At 46.8% G+C, this 16,707-nt stretch overlaps 2 protein-coding genes across 2 annotated transcripts in view; both read left to right on the top strand.

Annotated features, from left to right (window-relative positions):
• LOC126518285 (uncharacterized) overlaps positions 1-9,976 on the top strand; it is a 118,211-nt gene extending 108,235 nt beyond the window's left edge. Inside the window, exons 3-4 of the mRNA XM_050168129.3 lie at positions 6,252-6,526; positions 9,191-9,976. Coding sequence (XP_050024086.2) covers positions 6,276-6,526; positions 9,191-9,590 — 651 coding nt within the window. The 5' untranslated portion in view covers positions 6,252-6,275 and the 3' untranslated portion in view covers positions 9,591-9,976. The remainder of the gene's footprint in view (positions 1-6,251; positions 6,527-9,190) is intronic.
• A 956-nt stretch (positions 9,977-10,932) lies between these two features.
• LOC129381661 (neprilysin-1-like) lies at positions 10,933-12,618 on the top strand. The gene has a single exon (XM_055064695.1). It carries the CDS (start codon positions 10,933-10,935, stop codon positions 12,616-12,618), a length of 1,686 nt encoding a protein of 561 aa, XP_054920670.1.
• Positions 12,619-16,707: the final 4,089 nt, after the last annotated feature.

Here is a 16,707-nt window from a genome sequence, read left to right as displayed (position 1 = left end):
AACACATTTCTATGTAATGGAGGCAGGGATGAATAGCTTTATCATAACTGTAAAGCCCCTGTCTGGTGATGGATTTCCGAATGCGTTGTTCGAATCCGTATCAGAAGCTGTTCTGTAGATAAGCAAGGACGTACGAGAGCAATAAAAAAATCTAGACACACTTAAGGGGAGAAAGTAGTTCATCATTTAGAAACATGCATCCAAAATTCTTACTTCTTTATAACGATAGTGAGCATTGTTCATCGAAGCGTTTAGGTTTTCGGCTTCTTGTGAACATGTGCATGGATTTGGCACTAGCTGTTCATTGGTAAGTGGCCGATGAAGTTCACTCGTTAGGTGGAGTAAACGTTCTGCGTATTTGTGGACCATAGGCTTCGCGGTTTGTTTCGGTGGTGCAAAATGGTCTTGCGTCATGCTACTGCCTTGTAATACACGTAAAACATATTGAGAAGTGGGTCAGTTTAAAGAGTCGACTGCAAAAAAAAAAAATAATGTTGGACGGTGTGGAAAGTCCAGTTTAAGATTGTTTCGGAAAAGTGGCCTGGACCTCACAATTCGTTTTGTACTTTCATTTATAACTTTTAACTCTCGGGTACAGTCAGAGTCACAGGTATGTTTGCGTCACCGTTCGTGACGTTATTGTTGGTTCCAAGCGAGTGGCAAGTTAAACCTACTTCCTTTATCATTATCAGTTTTGGTGTACTTAAATTCAGATTACGTCATTCATTTTGTCGCATCTATCGCACTAAATTTACGAGTTCTCGTAAAATTGCAAGTTTTACTCAACTTCTCTAATAATTAGCCCTTATTTACTCGAGCTTTCGTCCATACCGCACAAACGGTTGTACCATGAGGTAGAGATTGAAGAAGAAGAAGATCAAGGCAAGAACGATTACGGTTTCAATTTCTCTTTCTCGTTTCTTTTATCTTTGTGTTCTGTATCTTGTACTCCATATTTTTTTATTGATCCGGTACTTTACTTTCATCTTTTATATTCTTTCGATGTTTATATGGAGTTACTCTGACTTCAAAATTGTGGATTACATTGATATGCCTGTCGCCTTTGCGATCGCACAATTTCCCGTTGTAGCAGGCATTGGTTTTCTGTTTTCCCAAGCCGGCTCTGATCCTTAATTTATCCCCAGCGGTGAGTGCGTGCCATATTTGAGGCCACGTTCTGTCATTGTCATCATCACCATCATTCGCTCTCGACTGGCCTCGTGCCCTCGTTCGAAGCCGTTCGCAGTTGGAGTGTGAAGCCTCATAGTTAGGCCTTCCAGCTCACCCCACCTTTTTTGCTGCGCTGTTTTTTCCTCTGCGCGTCGTAATTGGTCACCACGTTACCATGGAAGGATTATCCGGCAACACATCCCGCAACACTAAGCGTCAACGTAAGGTAAGACCCGTAGGACCCAGCCGGCTAATCCTTATGAGAATCGCAGTTCCCATCGCGAGACTGTGAATCCGACAGAATTATTCTAGTGGTAAACGTGGCTATGGTGTTAGGCTGCTGAGCACGAGGTCGCGGGATCGAATCCCGGCCGCGGCGGCCGCATTTCGATGGGGGCGAAATGCGAAAACACCCGTGTACTTAGATTTAGGTGCACGTTAAAGAACCCCAGGTGGTCAAAATTTCCGGAGTCCTCCACTACGGCGTGCCTCATAATCAGAAAGTGGTTTTGGCGCGTAAAACCCCATAATTTTCTTTTTTTTTTCTAGTGGTAAACGCACCTGTGTCAAAGTTGTTCAATCTTTTGCGTTCTGTCCGACGACACGTCCTGAGACTAGCTGGCCAGACAGTGGGAAGCTGTGACGAACCTTTGATGGGCTAAAGATTTCGTAGATACGTTGTGGGCACTAGTTGTACGACGTATTTAATGTGTTTTGCTCTTCTCAGAGGTTCAGTATAGCGATTGCTGGCCCTCGCCATCGGACACACTCGCGACGCGTTGTGAGAAATATGGCAATCTGCTCATGCCAGACTGGACATCGTACGCAATAATCGTTTTTTGCACAAGCCATGCATTGCGTAGTCGAAGCGTAGGAGAAGGTGGAGGGCGCACTTTATGGTTTATCTATACCGTCTTTCGGAGCTAAGTATTCTGGAATATAGTGACGTGTATTTGTGCAGCCATGCGCTTCTCATGATATGGCCCTGGCTTGAAGAACGCATTTCACTTGGGAGGCCTTATGGCAGAGCTACGCTTGCTTCAGTCGCACATGACAAGTGTGTGCCCCCTAAAACAGCATTTGTACCCGGCTGCTGATTATGCGTTGAAACCACTTTCTGGGATTCGCGATGATAACGAATGTTGTAAACCAGTGTGAGCGCTTCGCATAGCGCAGCCTCGGTCCCCATCGGCGGTTTTATCATAGCTTTGCGTGACCTGCTCACACTGGCCAAAGACGCCAAGCATAAAGCAGTGGTAGCTGGAATTGAGCATGGTAGGACTTTATAAAAGTAGATGTTTAGCAATCACCGTTTGATTTTGTGTACATCGTAGAAAACTTCGCAACATGTGCGCCTTTTTTTTTTTGCGGCTGAATCAGGAAAGGCTTCTACCCAAGAGGTCGCACCTAAACTTCTCAGAAGCAAAAACAGCAGCAGTCGTCCACTGACGCTCAGCCAGATGACCGTAACATAACCCATAATGCGGAAACTCATCAATAGTTTGTTCTCCTGAGTTTGGCAAAATCGTGCCAATGGTGGCCGCATTCTTTACTCATAGTGCCACCCGTGCGCGCCCTTTCGAATACACACGTATATGCGTACAGCGGCACATTATGACGTATTTTGCGTAAACATACGCAGGCATGCTACATATTTCTTTAAAAATTTTGCCCAGTCATCCAGCTTGCGGTTGAACGGGGCGTTCACCGCAACCGAGCTAAGACTGAAAAACTCGAAGTTTCCAGAATGGCAACAAGCGTGGCGTAGACCACTATTCTCGACATATCGATTTATTTATTTTTTGTATGAAAAACAAATAAGTCCGTGGTACTGAGCACGTAAACTCATGTTCATCATAAAATGAGATGTGGAGCCGTATTTTCTAACGTTCCATTCCCGGTAGAGCTTTCCACTAAAATCACTAAAACTAGAGCAAACTCTGGTGCAAATGTCTGCGACAACTGCAAGCTTGACGGTTTATCCAGCATTTATATCGCGGTTAGTAGATGAATTTGTCTAAACATCGTCTTTCTTCCTTTGAGCGCCGTTCTCACTTTGTAAGTTGATCATCTACAACGAAATATTACGTTATAAACGCAACAAATTGCAATGTTTATGCATGTACAGTGACTATTATTGCCTTTTGCGTTTGGAAAATTTGGATCGCTTCAGAATTCAGCCATATAGTGAGACGAAGCGTAGTAACGCAGCTACGAGCACGAAGATTGTAGAATTACATGTTCTAACCGTCTTTCCCATGAAAGCTCGATGATCGGACCGCCAGGGTTCTAATTGTCGTTCGTTACTGACTTGTAGTGTATGATTCACACGCCACCCTGGCGCTGGTATTGTAGAAATTCGCCATGGTACGCTACTTGAAATGAGCAGATTTGAAAAGAAACGCTGTAATGTAGGAAAAAGGTATAACCAAAACAGATGCTCTGCCGTTCACTTGGGTGCCTGGTAATGGGTATGGGCAGGCTGATATCTGCCCTTCCAAACAAACATTGGCTTTATAATTGGAATAGTATAGAAGCATTCACAGTAGATAAAGCCAGTGGTCTTAAGCTGGTATAGCTGTATTTTCTTATTAGGCAGATAAATGCTGTGTTACACTTATATTAAGAGCGATACTCCACAATTTCTTGAACGTTAAAGGAAAACATGGCAAATCAGATGCCAAGAATAGGTTCGCTTATCATGTGTGAATTCATCTTAAATTTAGTCTGTAATATATGCGCTATTAATTACCTGTTTTCGTTGCGTGGTCATCCGTGTGCCTTTGTTGTCAGATATTATTCCACCGGCGTCAGTTATCCTAGCTTTGCACATGTACGAATTCAGAAATTCCGCCGCAATAACAATGCTCCTTGCATCGCGTCGTGCTGCTAGGCGCACCGAATCTATTTGCTACACTGCGATTGCACTTCGTGACCTTTGTGATCACGTCCACTAAAAACAGCCTCAGTTCGTGGTTGGCTGAGGTGGGAATCGGTCACGAACCCTATGTCTGTCTTCTGGAGGGCGACGACGGGTGTTGCAAAGCCATGCGAAGTAAATATAGTTTTGCTGCGACTATACATAGTATGCACGTACGTCATTCAAGGATACTCCGTGACTTCCGGTTTACGGCGGTGCCATGTTGGGGAAACTATAGACCTATGCGCGCGCATGTAGATAATGTTCCCCAAGATGGCGGAAGGTAGCGGAAGCAGACGACAGCAGCGCATGTGACGTCACGTGCATACTATGTATACTGCACCGGAGTCCCAGTGACTCCGAGCGGAGTCGCAGTGCACTGGAAGAAGCTGATTATAGGAATTAGTCCCCTTGCGTCGGGGAGTTTGAACCCACCACCTCATGTTCTGGAGTTGAAACTTACAATGAATCTTCTTGAGGTGGCAGCTGAAAAAAGAAGAAAAGAAGCGAGTGGGGCCCCCCGCCTCCTCAACACACACATACACGCACGCACATGACCTTGAGCACCTAATGAACTGCTTTAATAGTCCACTCAATCGTGCCCCACTTTCGTTGCAGAAAAAGAAGCGGGGATCTCTGGTAAGTGTTTTAACTTGACCGGGATAACATAGACAGAGGTTATACTACGCCAATTTTCTCGTAAATTGGTGTTGGCGTTTTGTTTTCTAGGCGATTGTCACAAAAACGCCTTTCTAGCGAAGTCATGGCTGCATAAAAAAAATCCTTTTTCTTTCTCTTTTAAGAAGGAGGAAGCAGCGGGAAGGGTAGGTTGAACAGCTTAAGTGGATGTTCTTCATCCGGGTGAACTGCGATTTCCTTATTGTGATACCTGAGAAACGCATAAATTTTCACATTAAGCAAGCGTTGAATCATTTTGAATGATGTTTGTTTGGATTAATACCGAGAAATTTTAACTCTACCGCGAGCAGGTATTTAATTTAGGGCTTCAAAGGCTTTAAAAAAATTGGCCACATTTGGTTAGGTAAAAAAAAAGAGGAAGCATTAAGTTCAGGAAACTGTACATTTCTACCAAAACATCTTGCTGTTCTGTAAACTGAACGTGTTAGTTAATCTGAAGACAAAAATGTGATATGTGACCTCACAGTTTGGCAACGGCTATGCACAAGCCAACTGCACAGATTTAGGATTCCTGTGTTTCAGATTGTTGCTTTGATCTTTTACAGCGAAGCTGTGAAGGGCTAGTTCCCTAAGATCGTATCCATGTGTAGACACAAAATTCCCCATAAGTCGGCCGATCACGAAGATAGTGCAATGCCGGGCCAACCCGCGGCGAAGGTGCAGTTCGCCATTAAGGGGCCCACATACACAGCCTCGCTGGTCATCCTTCTTCACACTGTGCAAGGGCACTGAATTTTGTTTTCCTTGCGTTCGCATGTTCGCACATATCAAGTTACCCTTTTTTTCTCTGCAGAATCTCGAACAGCTGTGCCACCTCCCTCCTTTGCCCCGCAATAGCATAAAATGGCAATAGCATATGTTGCAAAGCTTTGTTTCGCAGTTACAGTTCCTATAAGAAAGATTTTTCTTTTAATAAATGTGTTGCTGAATTTGTGAAACCCTAATTTCTTCTGCGATTGTGATGGCGTGTGCATAACTAAGCAATACGTTGTTCTGACATAAGCAGCAAGCGTAACTATCCGTTGCCGTTGCAAATCTTGCTGTACATGTCCCATCAAACTACGGAGTGTAGCAGTCTTCTGTAAATTATTTTCTTCCATTTCTTTCATTTAAAATACATTCGTGCGTTTCTTTCATTTTGCAAGGCCCGACCCAACTGCGCTCGATATGTCGTTTCTGTACTGAAAACGTACTACAGAAATCATAGACCGGCCGCAGTTCCTGGTGCAGACAACTTTGTGCGTTACCTGCATTCTCGCCCCGCACAAGGCTTGACTCTCCGTGCAAAACCCAATCTGCTGGTCTTCACGCCTTGCTGTCCACATCACCGCCAATCAGAGCTCTCTTTCCTTCTGATTCTCTTTGTCCCAGCGTACCTTAGCACGCTAGAGAGGTCAAACACCAGCCTGCATCTCTGTCATTTCTCAACTGAAATTCTGTTACTCATTTCTACCCTGGCCAGACCGGGAAGCGGCGCACTGCTGGAATGCCGGTCACGTCGCCTTCCCACGGAGGGATCCAGAGTTGTGGTGGAGTCGGCCAAGGCGGCCATAGCAGCTTGGCGGGGGAGATCGGGTCACCGTACGCGCCGCCCATTTCTACGGGTGTCCACTCGCCATGCCAGCGCCCTCTTGCGCGACGAGCCGGACGTGAAGACGTAGACAACACACTCGAAGGCGAACCGGATGGGGCCACCGACAATATGGGCACGCGATCCATGGCCAACATGACTGTGAGGTAATGTGTACGCAATTTGTCACCGAGCGTGTTCGGGGTCACTTGCCTTCTCTATTGTCGGACACAGTAGCAGCAAGTTACCCTACGATAAGGGAACCAATTCAAACATTGAGCTTCGGAATCATTGTGTTTCCTGCTTGAGCAGCGCACTCCGATTCTACGTGTAGTGGTAATTTTCTTCGATGCAGTGTTTTCATTATTTCTTTACTGAATAAAAAAAATGATGGCTAAACAAAACATTCAGTAGAATTTAGATTACAAGATCTTATGGTGTTACGTGGAATATTCGTATCACCCAAACTTCGTATCGAGCAGAATAAAATGTACATGAAAAGCAAAAACGCATCCATGGGCACTCTTTCGCTACACACAGGGAGGAGGTCCTACACAGCTTCAATTTCACCTTTCTTTTTTAATTTGAACCGTGCAAATGCCCACAACTCACGCACGCTGAACAGATTTGCAAGCGGTTCCATTATCCTTTCGCAAGGCCGTTATCAAGAAAGCCTCCTATACTGCTGCTCCATCACCTAAATAAGTTAAGCTCTAGTTCAGGTTAATTCACAGTGTGGCGTGCTGCTGCCCACAGCTGCTTTGACTTGCTGCGCGGTCTAAGTCGCGCGTCAACGAGCGTGCGTAATCTGCAACTTTAGGTGAAGCTGACAGAATGGGATAAATACACTGGCTACGCGTGAGCTTTCTTCATTTCACATTGAGAGCGCACATAACGCGTACTACAGAGCGGGTCCACCGCCTACCACTATCAAGGCCCTACGCGTATGCGTGTGCCCTAGGACGTCACGTTGCTACTTCTTTAAAAAAAATGCGAACAGCTTGGATTGCAATGGCAGTGTCCGCGAAGCGTACGCGCCTTTTGAGGCTGGATATTTCAATGGGTTGTGCGGTGCCGACGCGAATGCGTGGCAACAGAGATGAGTCGTGCGAATCCGCACTGCAAAAGACAAACTTAACATCATAACGTGTCTCTAGTCCAGTACTCATTCGCAAGTTAGGAATGGAGCTGAACGCGTTTGTTTCCGTAGCCCGTTTAAAACGACGAGCACGAGTGCCGCAGTAGCCGATGTTAGCGATAAGAAGCCGCGTACAACGTAGAAATGTGCATACCGAAAGCGAGATTCGATATACGAAAACCATATTTGATGGTGAGAGGATTACCTGGTCGAAGATGTGGGCTCTTAGAAAACTCGATTGGCCAAGGGGGTACAACGCCAGGGGCGCATAAAGCAGCGACTGTTATGAGCTACAAAATGAGTTAAATATGTCGAACTGCAAGACTTTTTTTACGATGCAGATGATTCTTGCATCATAGAGAGTAGGGGGTACCTTAAGTATGGTCCCGTGCATGTGCTCAAGTAATGTGCGCATCCTTGTGATCTTTCGATTACCGGCCGCCATAGATGAAAAGAAGCAACGCTAACAAAATAATTACGAAGGTTTTTTTTAGGTGTTCTTTACAACAGTATTCTCGATTCCTTAAGCTTACAGGGATTCCATTCCTTGAATGCGCAACAGATAACTAATTACATCAATTTTCATTTTGACACATCTTTAAATGGGAACCAAATGGAACATGGAGCCGGGCGTACTTACGACGCTTCCTCTTTACATCACAAAAGGTGTGAAGTTGGTAGTCGCGTAGCTTCACCGTCCACTCACACGCGGTAGGTCAGCCTGGTGCAGCGATAAAAGGTCACACCAATTGAAAATCGTGTCTGTCCTGTCAAGAACTGATAAGGAGAGAGCGGACTTCCGCTTTATGATAGTGCACATTGTGATAGCGTGATAGGCTACACGCGTTCCGAATGCGGAGAACATAGTGAATTAAAAAAACAACTTCAGGCATCACGTCACGGGCTTTTGTTTCGGCGAAAATGGGCATAACGTGGATATTGGCCAATGCACCACGTGGACTGACACGAGTGTCAGTGGTTTGACATAACATGACATTACCACCATCTTTGACTTCCATGACTAAATGAGCAGTCCTGATGATGCGCTTGTGGCCCGATACCAAGTCGCCCTTTGCGCCTACTTTAAAGTTGAACTTGTTAAGAGGATAAACCGAGGATAAAACGAAATATTCCATTCGGAGTTCTCAAGAGCGGAAAAGAAGTCAAGCGAACGTTCTGAAACAGAAGGCATTTAGATTATCAGCAAAGTAAAGCACGTTGGCGAAACTTCACTAACCATTCTACTGTACAGAATATCAAGGGAATACGCAACAATACAAATTCGTAGCAAGAATTACACAAATTGTGATAACTTTATAGGAATGCAAGGTACTACTAAGTTTTGGCCAGCAACTTACGTAATCGGAAACTTTAACAATGCCGCCAATTTAAAAAAAGCATTGGAAAGCAATCTTGTAAACACGCCTTATAGCCACAGGGTTCCCCGTTAAAGGCTGACATAATTTTTTTGCGCTTTCGATGAATGAATTCACCCACCTGGGTTAAAAAGTTGGACGCTTTCTAATAATGCAAGCAAATCAAGGCATCAAAATTGCAGCGCTACTCTAAGGGCATCAAACACCCGTGGTGCGCGGGGTCCTTTTCTTAAAACAAAAAGATCGAAACCAAAAGATAAGGCTAAGATGCTGTCCCATGAAGCTCACTGAAGCTGAAGCTTTCGCGCACCGTACAGGGCTACCACCAAAAGGGAGCGCTCGGAGATGCCCTTATCGGTGACTGAGGAAGTGCCCAGGGAAGAGCACCCACACGGGGAACAGGGCGTCCAGCCGGCACTCGTCCTGCTAGGGGCCATGGCGTCGGCTTGCCTGGCCATCAGCCTGCTCACCCTGCTGGCACGCCTTGCTCCGCCGGCGCAGAGACCGCGCCGCGGCGTATGCCTGACGCGGGCCTGCGTGGCGCTCAACGACATGCTGGTGGCCGCGTCCAACGCCAGCGTCGACCCCTGCGACGACTTCTACGAGCACGTGTGCGGCCGCTGGACGGAGCCGGCCTCCGTGTACGAGAAGCACCTCAGCCTCTTCGTCGACAAAGTAAGACGTCGCCTATATTTGTCGTGCTTTTACGAACGCTAAGCGCCGCTTGATGGGGAGACCTCAAATAAAACCGCATTGTTGCCCTCGCTCCTACTAATAGCTTCTCAAAAAAAAAAATTATTCAGATCTGTTCATTTGCTCATGATATATTCAATATTATTGCGATAGCAATTAGGTGGACACTCCAGGCGCATTTTTGTTGCCGTCGCCGTCGCCGTGATGTTCGTATCTAAAGTCCGAGGGCGATAACACCCTCGCCGTGCGTCGCATGCTGTATGTGCGATTGAAACTGCGCGAGGGAAGCCGATTGTCGCGGCTCAATGTGGCGCGCGCGAAGGAGAAAGCGGTTAGCAAACTGGCCCGCACCTTCAGTCTCGCGAATGGTCGTGGCGGGATGGGAGGTAGGGATGGAGTTGGGGCGGCGTTGTGCTAGGGAAGCAAGCGACCGTGCGCAAGGGGAACTGACAATTGCGGCTCAGCCTCGCGCGTCATATATGGAGGAAAGTGGGGAGACAGCGCGTGAGGGAAGGGGAGCGGCTTTGGCTCCGTCAACAAGTGCGTACTTTGCATGGCCACGCGCGGTTGCGTGCGCCTTATCTTGAAAGGTATCTGCAGACGGCTCGTACTTTTGTGCTCGTTGTGTTGCAGCCGCTCTTGCGGTGAAGCCATAGTGAGCACTAAGGGCACTACGCTCGCTGCTGCTGTGCGCTTGCTCACACCAGCGCTTTTACAGTGAGTGCCCGCGCTCATCGAGTGTGATTTGTTCAGGTCTGCTTGTGCGCGTTGACACCTTGCTTGTTCAGTTAGTAAGTGAATGTTTCCAAGTTTATACGGTCAATCAAACTAATATACTTAATTTGTGTAGATGTCTACTAATTTGCTATCACAATTGATGCTCCGTCTTTCGTGCGAAAATGCGACTGTTGTTTATCCCATGGGAAAACCTGTTGTTATTGCAGAGAAATTAAATGAGACAGCCGAATGGGTGAATCTAGCCTTTTTTTTTCTTTTACATAGAAGATGATGGAAGATGAAGCCAAGATAAAATAATTCTCAGAATGATGGCACGAAAAGAGAAAGCATTGGTGAAGAGGAGTGTTACAGCAAGCTCAGTTAAGCTCCTAAATGATGTCACAGTAAACTTTCTCTCGTAATCTATGCTGCAGTCCTTTTTTGCTAAGCTCTAAAGTAAGTACTGCTGTAGGTTCGAGAGTGGCAGGAGAAATTGAGGAATATTTTCTGCGATATTGTGGCTCCATTGCCCATACAGCGATGTAACTGGCGACTGTGTCGCCTTCCATCGGCAATTGTATAAGCCCTGGTAATGTAAGCATGCTGCTTTGTTTAATACTAGGTAATCGACGTTCTGGTGCGAGCCAGGATGAACAACCCAATAAGGAACCCCACGCAACAGGCCTCCATGCTTCTACAGAGCTGTTTAGCCATTGTCGAGGACAGCAGGAACGAAGTGGGTGCCTTCAGGAGCACGCTCACTAAGCTAGGCGTCACGTGGCCGCACGTCAACAGCAAGAGCGAAGAGCTCACCGTAACGGCCGCGAGGGTGTTCGAGGCGTTTCGGATCTCGCCGCTGCTTACCATCCGCAAGAGTCAAACCAAGGCGGGCGAAGTGTCGCTCCTCATCGAGCCTGGCGATGCACTGCCAAGCTGGTTCAAGATGCGGGCACTGCTGTTACAAGAAGGCACATACCGCACCTATTACGAACAGGCTGCAGCACTCTACGACAGCAACGCTACACCTACGATGAGTTTCCAGGATTTCAGCGAGTTAGAAAGTTTGCTCATTCCGGCATTGACGTCCGCTGACCGCAGTGATGCCGAAGTTTTCGAACTAGACTCTACAGAGCGCCTCAGTTACTACCTAGAGCCTGACAGGTTCGCGCGCCTGCAAGCTTTTCTGAAATATGGTCTGGGACTGCCGTCATCGACGAGGGTGCAAGTGCGCTCTGCGGACTACATGAAACGTCTTCAGGGCTTAGCGAAGCACATTGGTGAACAGCGCTTGGAGTTCTACCTGGGCTGGTGCGTGGTGCAGGCCATGTGGCGATTCGTCAGCAAACCATTCTCGCAGCTTTGGTATCAAAGCGTACGCTCCGCCCTGGACACTGTCGTCGAGCGACCCAGCCACGCAGACTGCATCGAGTTGACCGAGTCGCTGCTGGGCTGGACTGTGTACGCAGAGTTCTCGAGGACCCACGTGGAAGCCAAAGCGCTGGACGACGTCGATGAGATAGCGCGCACCATCGCTGCCGTCTTCATCAACGAAGTAAAACGCGGTCGGTGGTCCTATATCGCCGATCACATTTCCTTCGCCAAGCGGGATTTCGAGGACGTTCTCTTCCACGGCAAACGCTTCAACGAGCAAGCACTCAGCGACGTGTTCGACACGGTCGCCATGAACGTTTCGTTGCTGCAGAACTGGATGGCCGTTGCGAAGGCGAACGCACGCATCCCGGATGAAGAGTGGCGGGAGGTGTCCTCCAGCTACATGAGGCAGCTCCGCGAGTCCAACGGCTACGCGTTCTTCGACTCCCAGAGGTCGGCTGTTCGCATCCCTCCGCTCTTCCCCATGCTGCCCCTGTACGACCACGACTCTACGGTGGCGGCCAAGTACGGAGCCATCGGCACGGTGCTGGGGGCGGCCGCCGTACGACTCTTCGTGAGCCGCCTGCCCCACAACTCGGTCGCCCGCACGAAGATCGAAGAGAGGCTCGCTTGCTTCGCTGTACCCCGCGCTTCGCCCGCGGCCCAGTCACGAGTCAACCAGCACGCATATCTCGCCGCTGCGGTCGACCTCGTCTGGGACGCCTTCGCGTCGGCAGACGCTCAGGCGTCAGTGGAGGCCGGAGACCTCAGCAACTACACCAGCGACGTGACGTTTTTCATGGTGATGTGCCACCTCCTGTGCAGCGTGCGCGCGTCACTCTTGGTCGAGTTCAGCTGCAACCAGGTCGTCAAAAACAGCCGCGCATTCGCGCGAGTCTTCAACTGCGAAGTTGGCAGACCTATGAGCCCTGCGAAAAAGTGCAATTTTTTCTCGTACGCGTGAGGCGACTTTACGATTAGTAATTGTGTTCCTTGCAAAGACAAGTATTCGTACCAACTCTCTTTGTTATGTTTGCCTTGAGTGCAGCTAGCATTCAATTGGCGCCCATAGAGCATGATTACAACTTCGCTGCCTAATGGTGCAGTATATGTACGTAGTAGCACTGACGATGAAACGTGTGCGCCATGGCACCTAACGTGAGCTTTAATGTTTGTTTGGCCTCTAATAATGCTGCAAAATGTGATTTTATTGGCTCGGTCTGCGCTCGCTGGTCCCCCACAAAAATAGAATCCTCATGTAGCGTTTCATTCTTGTGAATGTATGGGGGGCAAGATACAAAAAAGAACGCACTTGCTTCGAAACTATGAGGTACGCAGCCTATATTATAACAAAAGAACTCTGCCCAAGTTGTGCCGGTAGTAGTACACCATGCTGTTCGCAAGTTTCCTTCTGCATGCTTGTTACAATAGTTGTACAATGCTTTAATCTGTATTCGAACGGTTGTTAATTACACTGAAGGTCGGTTATACCGAGTAGGTCAATGCCAGTAATTTGCGTAAAAGTTGAATTCCCGTGTATTGTGGTGGAGACCGAGAAAGTGAACGATGCCGCCCGACTGAAGAACTTTTGAAGATCTTTACGGAAGTGACTTGTAGATTGTGCGCTGTTGATTCCATGACGCGTGTCTCGGAAGAGACATCTTAATCCTAAGTGACTTCCTCCGCGTTTCCAAAGCCATCGCTTCTTTCCGGAAATCGTGGCCAGCGGAAATCTAATTCCTGGGTGGCCACAACACTAGGGATAAACAACGCGAGCCTTGGCGGCGTCCTCACCGACAGTGATGTTCTACCGTCAACAACCGACAGCACGGACGGTGCCGTCCCAATCCGCTAAGCTTCCTTTCTCCTTACGAAAGACATCAATTTAGACCAATTTCGTTATTACAGGGGGCTTTCAATCCCCTCCCTTTTCGATTTTGTGAAAAGCAGAGTGTCCTTCAGCAGCTGGCGAAACATAACATCCGGAGCGCAACAATGGCAGTGGTCTGCCGAATGCTCTCGCTACTTGTATATTTGTAAATATGAGTTTGTATATAAAGAAATAATAAGTTATTACTGACTTCGCGACAGCGTCGGCATTGTATTCGCATACACAGTTGTAGGTGGAGCATAGGACTCTTGTTTTGCCCCGTGTGCCTTTATTTTAATTTTGCAGCAAGAACTCTTGCCGATGTTTTTCGTGGTGAGAGGCACTTTGTTCAGGAGTTTGGCTTTTGTACCCAGAATGACCGGGTTTGGGTTAAATTCCCACAGCACCTACACAGGAGATGCACAAGGAGTGCTGAGGAAGACGGAGTGAAAGCTTCCACAAAGCAGCTTGACCAGCCCCAGCTCTCATCAAGAAAGACAGTCGCACTACATAGCACGACATTACAGCGCTGTTAAGATGAAATTTCACGCCTGCACCCTCTTTACTTGCTCGGCGCATGGAAGTCGTCGCCAATTTGTTTCTCAGGCGTATTAAGAAGAGGAGCCCCTCGTCGTCATTTTATGATCAACTCTACTGCTTCTATGACAAGTTGCGTTATGCCTGCTGAATGCCTTACCACACTTGGTGTCACGCGTCTTCAGGGTCGTGAGTGCGGATCGTGTCTCGTAGTTTACTTCCTGGTCTCAGGAGCGAGCTCAACCGTTGCAAGGGCCAGGCACTCGTCAAGTGTGCTCAGTCATCTACGGCTCGCACACATGTTATGCGGCCATTGTTTCTTTATGTGAACGAGGTGGGAGTTCCGAGGTGGGAGTTCCGACGCTTTGACGTCTGGAAAGTGTCTACTGAATTCATCAAAATGAAGCTAGTTATACTGGCTCTACTGTAACGCTGTTTACATTGAAAGACTAAAAACCATGGGATGGGCGTTTTACTTGTCTCGACCTTATAATTCGCTCTCTTCTACGCACTCGCGTAGTTGATTGCGACGTAAAAACTGTCAAGAGTTGAATAAGGAATCGTTATAGTTCTGTATAAATGCTCTGGCGCTCCAAGACACTTGGGGATCCAAAACAAGGAAATGTGTTTTAAAGACCGTGGTATATCTGTTAAACCAAGACGGTGCCATAATGAGAGTATGTGTACGATATTCTCATCAAACTAAAACGGTTGTCAACTTTCTAACTTATGTATGATGAAGAAATTGAAATTTAGGCATAAAAATACGCTCCTATATTCTCTATGTCAGGATGGAACTGTAGTAAAATTTTCGCGCTGTTGCTTCTGGAGACCAAGTTTCTAGAGTCCAGAAACTTGGACTCCAATCTTTTTACTTTCTATCCATGTTCACTGCCCTGTCGAATTAAGTTTAAAATATGCACAAACAAAAGTTCCTTGCGCGTTCTCGCAATCCATCATGCATGGCGCTTGATTTCTGAGGAAGTCATGGGGAGTTAACGCAAAATACACTGTACACACTGTTCACGCAAGATTTATGGTACTGCAAAAAATGCAGTTTGAAAAGCCCTTCCGGATTTGCTATTGAGCTAAACTTCACTTGCTGCGTCTCTTCAAGTGGGTAAACTCCTCAAAACTTTGAGAAAGAGGAAAATGCACACATCTATTTCAGTAGGTAGACATCGAATATTCGCATCGTTTTTTATTCTGTCTCTTTTCTTACTGCTGCTCGCTTACTCTGACGCATAAATGACTCTTGAGGCTTCCTCGCCGTAATGCGTCCTCGCCGATTACTTTTATTTTTCACCAATTTCACATTTTAGGAGCACGCGCCATACTCTGGTCTACCTTTTTACAGGTTTCATTCCTTTTTTTTTTTGCAGTATGCGCTGTACTGCTCCTTTGTGCAGTGTCACAAACAAATAGCGCGTTAACAATATTCTAGTAATAAAACGTGGAAAGCACCATAGGCCAAAAAAACATGCTTGCAAATTTTTTTTCAGTAAACGGCAGTGTAAACTAGTTGCTTAAAACAAAGGCGAAAACGAAATGAAGGCATTTAATTCGCACTCTGAAAAGCGATAGCAAAAGCATGTACGACTGATTTTACTCTTTATTAAATATTCATTCGTTCACAAATCATTTATTCGATGAGTCTTCTTTGAAATTTTGAAAATCCATTAACTGGGTGTACGATGGAGCATTACTAATGTGCTTTGCGAAATTTATCGTCGTTTAAGCTGTGAATTACCTGGGCATATAAAAAAAATTGAGAACGCGCATAAAGAATTCGTTACTATTCGCAAATTTTTATTGGTTCTACGTTCGGAATAGAAGAGCTGCAAAACTTGTCTTTTCGAATTGTGCTAGGCCAACATTTTTCAGAATCCTTGCCGCAGTACTAACAAGTAGCGCTGTCGCCTATACTGTCTGAAAGAGTAAATTGTGTTCGCATGGCCTCCCCTCTCGCAACATGCACAGTACTCGTACTAGAATATCTCAGAACGCCCATTCAGCTATGCGTGTGGCTTTCTACTTTGTGAATATAAGTTGGCAATGGTGTAGGCAAGTGGTGACATCTGCAATCACGGAAGCACATGTCCCAGCTGCGATCACGTTCTACTTTACTGGTGGATGCGTAGCTTAAGACGCAATTACCTTTTATTCGCTGCTTATTTCGTACGTTTGTTATTTTCCTACGAGTGAACACACATGTCGTGCTGGTACACCGGTAGACGCGTCGAAAAAGCTGACGTTTTCGTGCAAGCTTTGAGTGAAAGATAAAGTTAACATTATTATTATCACCGTCGTATAAGCATCAGCAACAGTCTATATACACTGCTGGAAGAAAGCCTCCCATTACCCCTCTCTTGCGCCAGCTGGCATCCCATGCCTGCAACTTTTCTCATTTCATCACACCACCCTAGTTCTACGCCGTGCATAACCCAGGCTTCACTTTCATTGGTCCCAGTTCTCTAACAGACCACCGGTTCTTTAGGCTTGCGCATCACATGTCCTATCCGACTTCTCTCCGTAATGTCAACATGGATTGCACCTACCACCGTTCGCCGTGTAATCCCCACAACGGTCTTCCTGTCCGTTAATGTTAAGTGTCTAATTTATAATTCAGTCATTTCTCGCGTGGTT

The sequence above is a fragment of the Dermacentor andersoni genome, unplaced genomic scaffold (assembly GCF_023375885.2).
Source record: "Dermacentor andersoni unplaced genomic scaffold, qqDerAnde1_hic_scaffold ctg00000041.1, whole genome shotgun sequence".
Classification (NCBI taxonomy): domain Eukaryota; kingdom Metazoa; phylum Arthropoda; class Arachnida; order Ixodida; family Ixodidae; genus Dermacentor; species Dermacentor andersoni.
Note: the sequence above shows the minus strand (reverse complement) of the source record. Positions and strands in the feature narration are given on the sequence as shown.

Excerpts from the sequence above, each read along its gene's own strand:
- LOC129381661 (XM_055064695.1), top strand. The coding sequence starts at position 10,933 with ATGAACAACCCAATAAGGAACCCCACGCAACAGGCCTCCATGCTTCTA.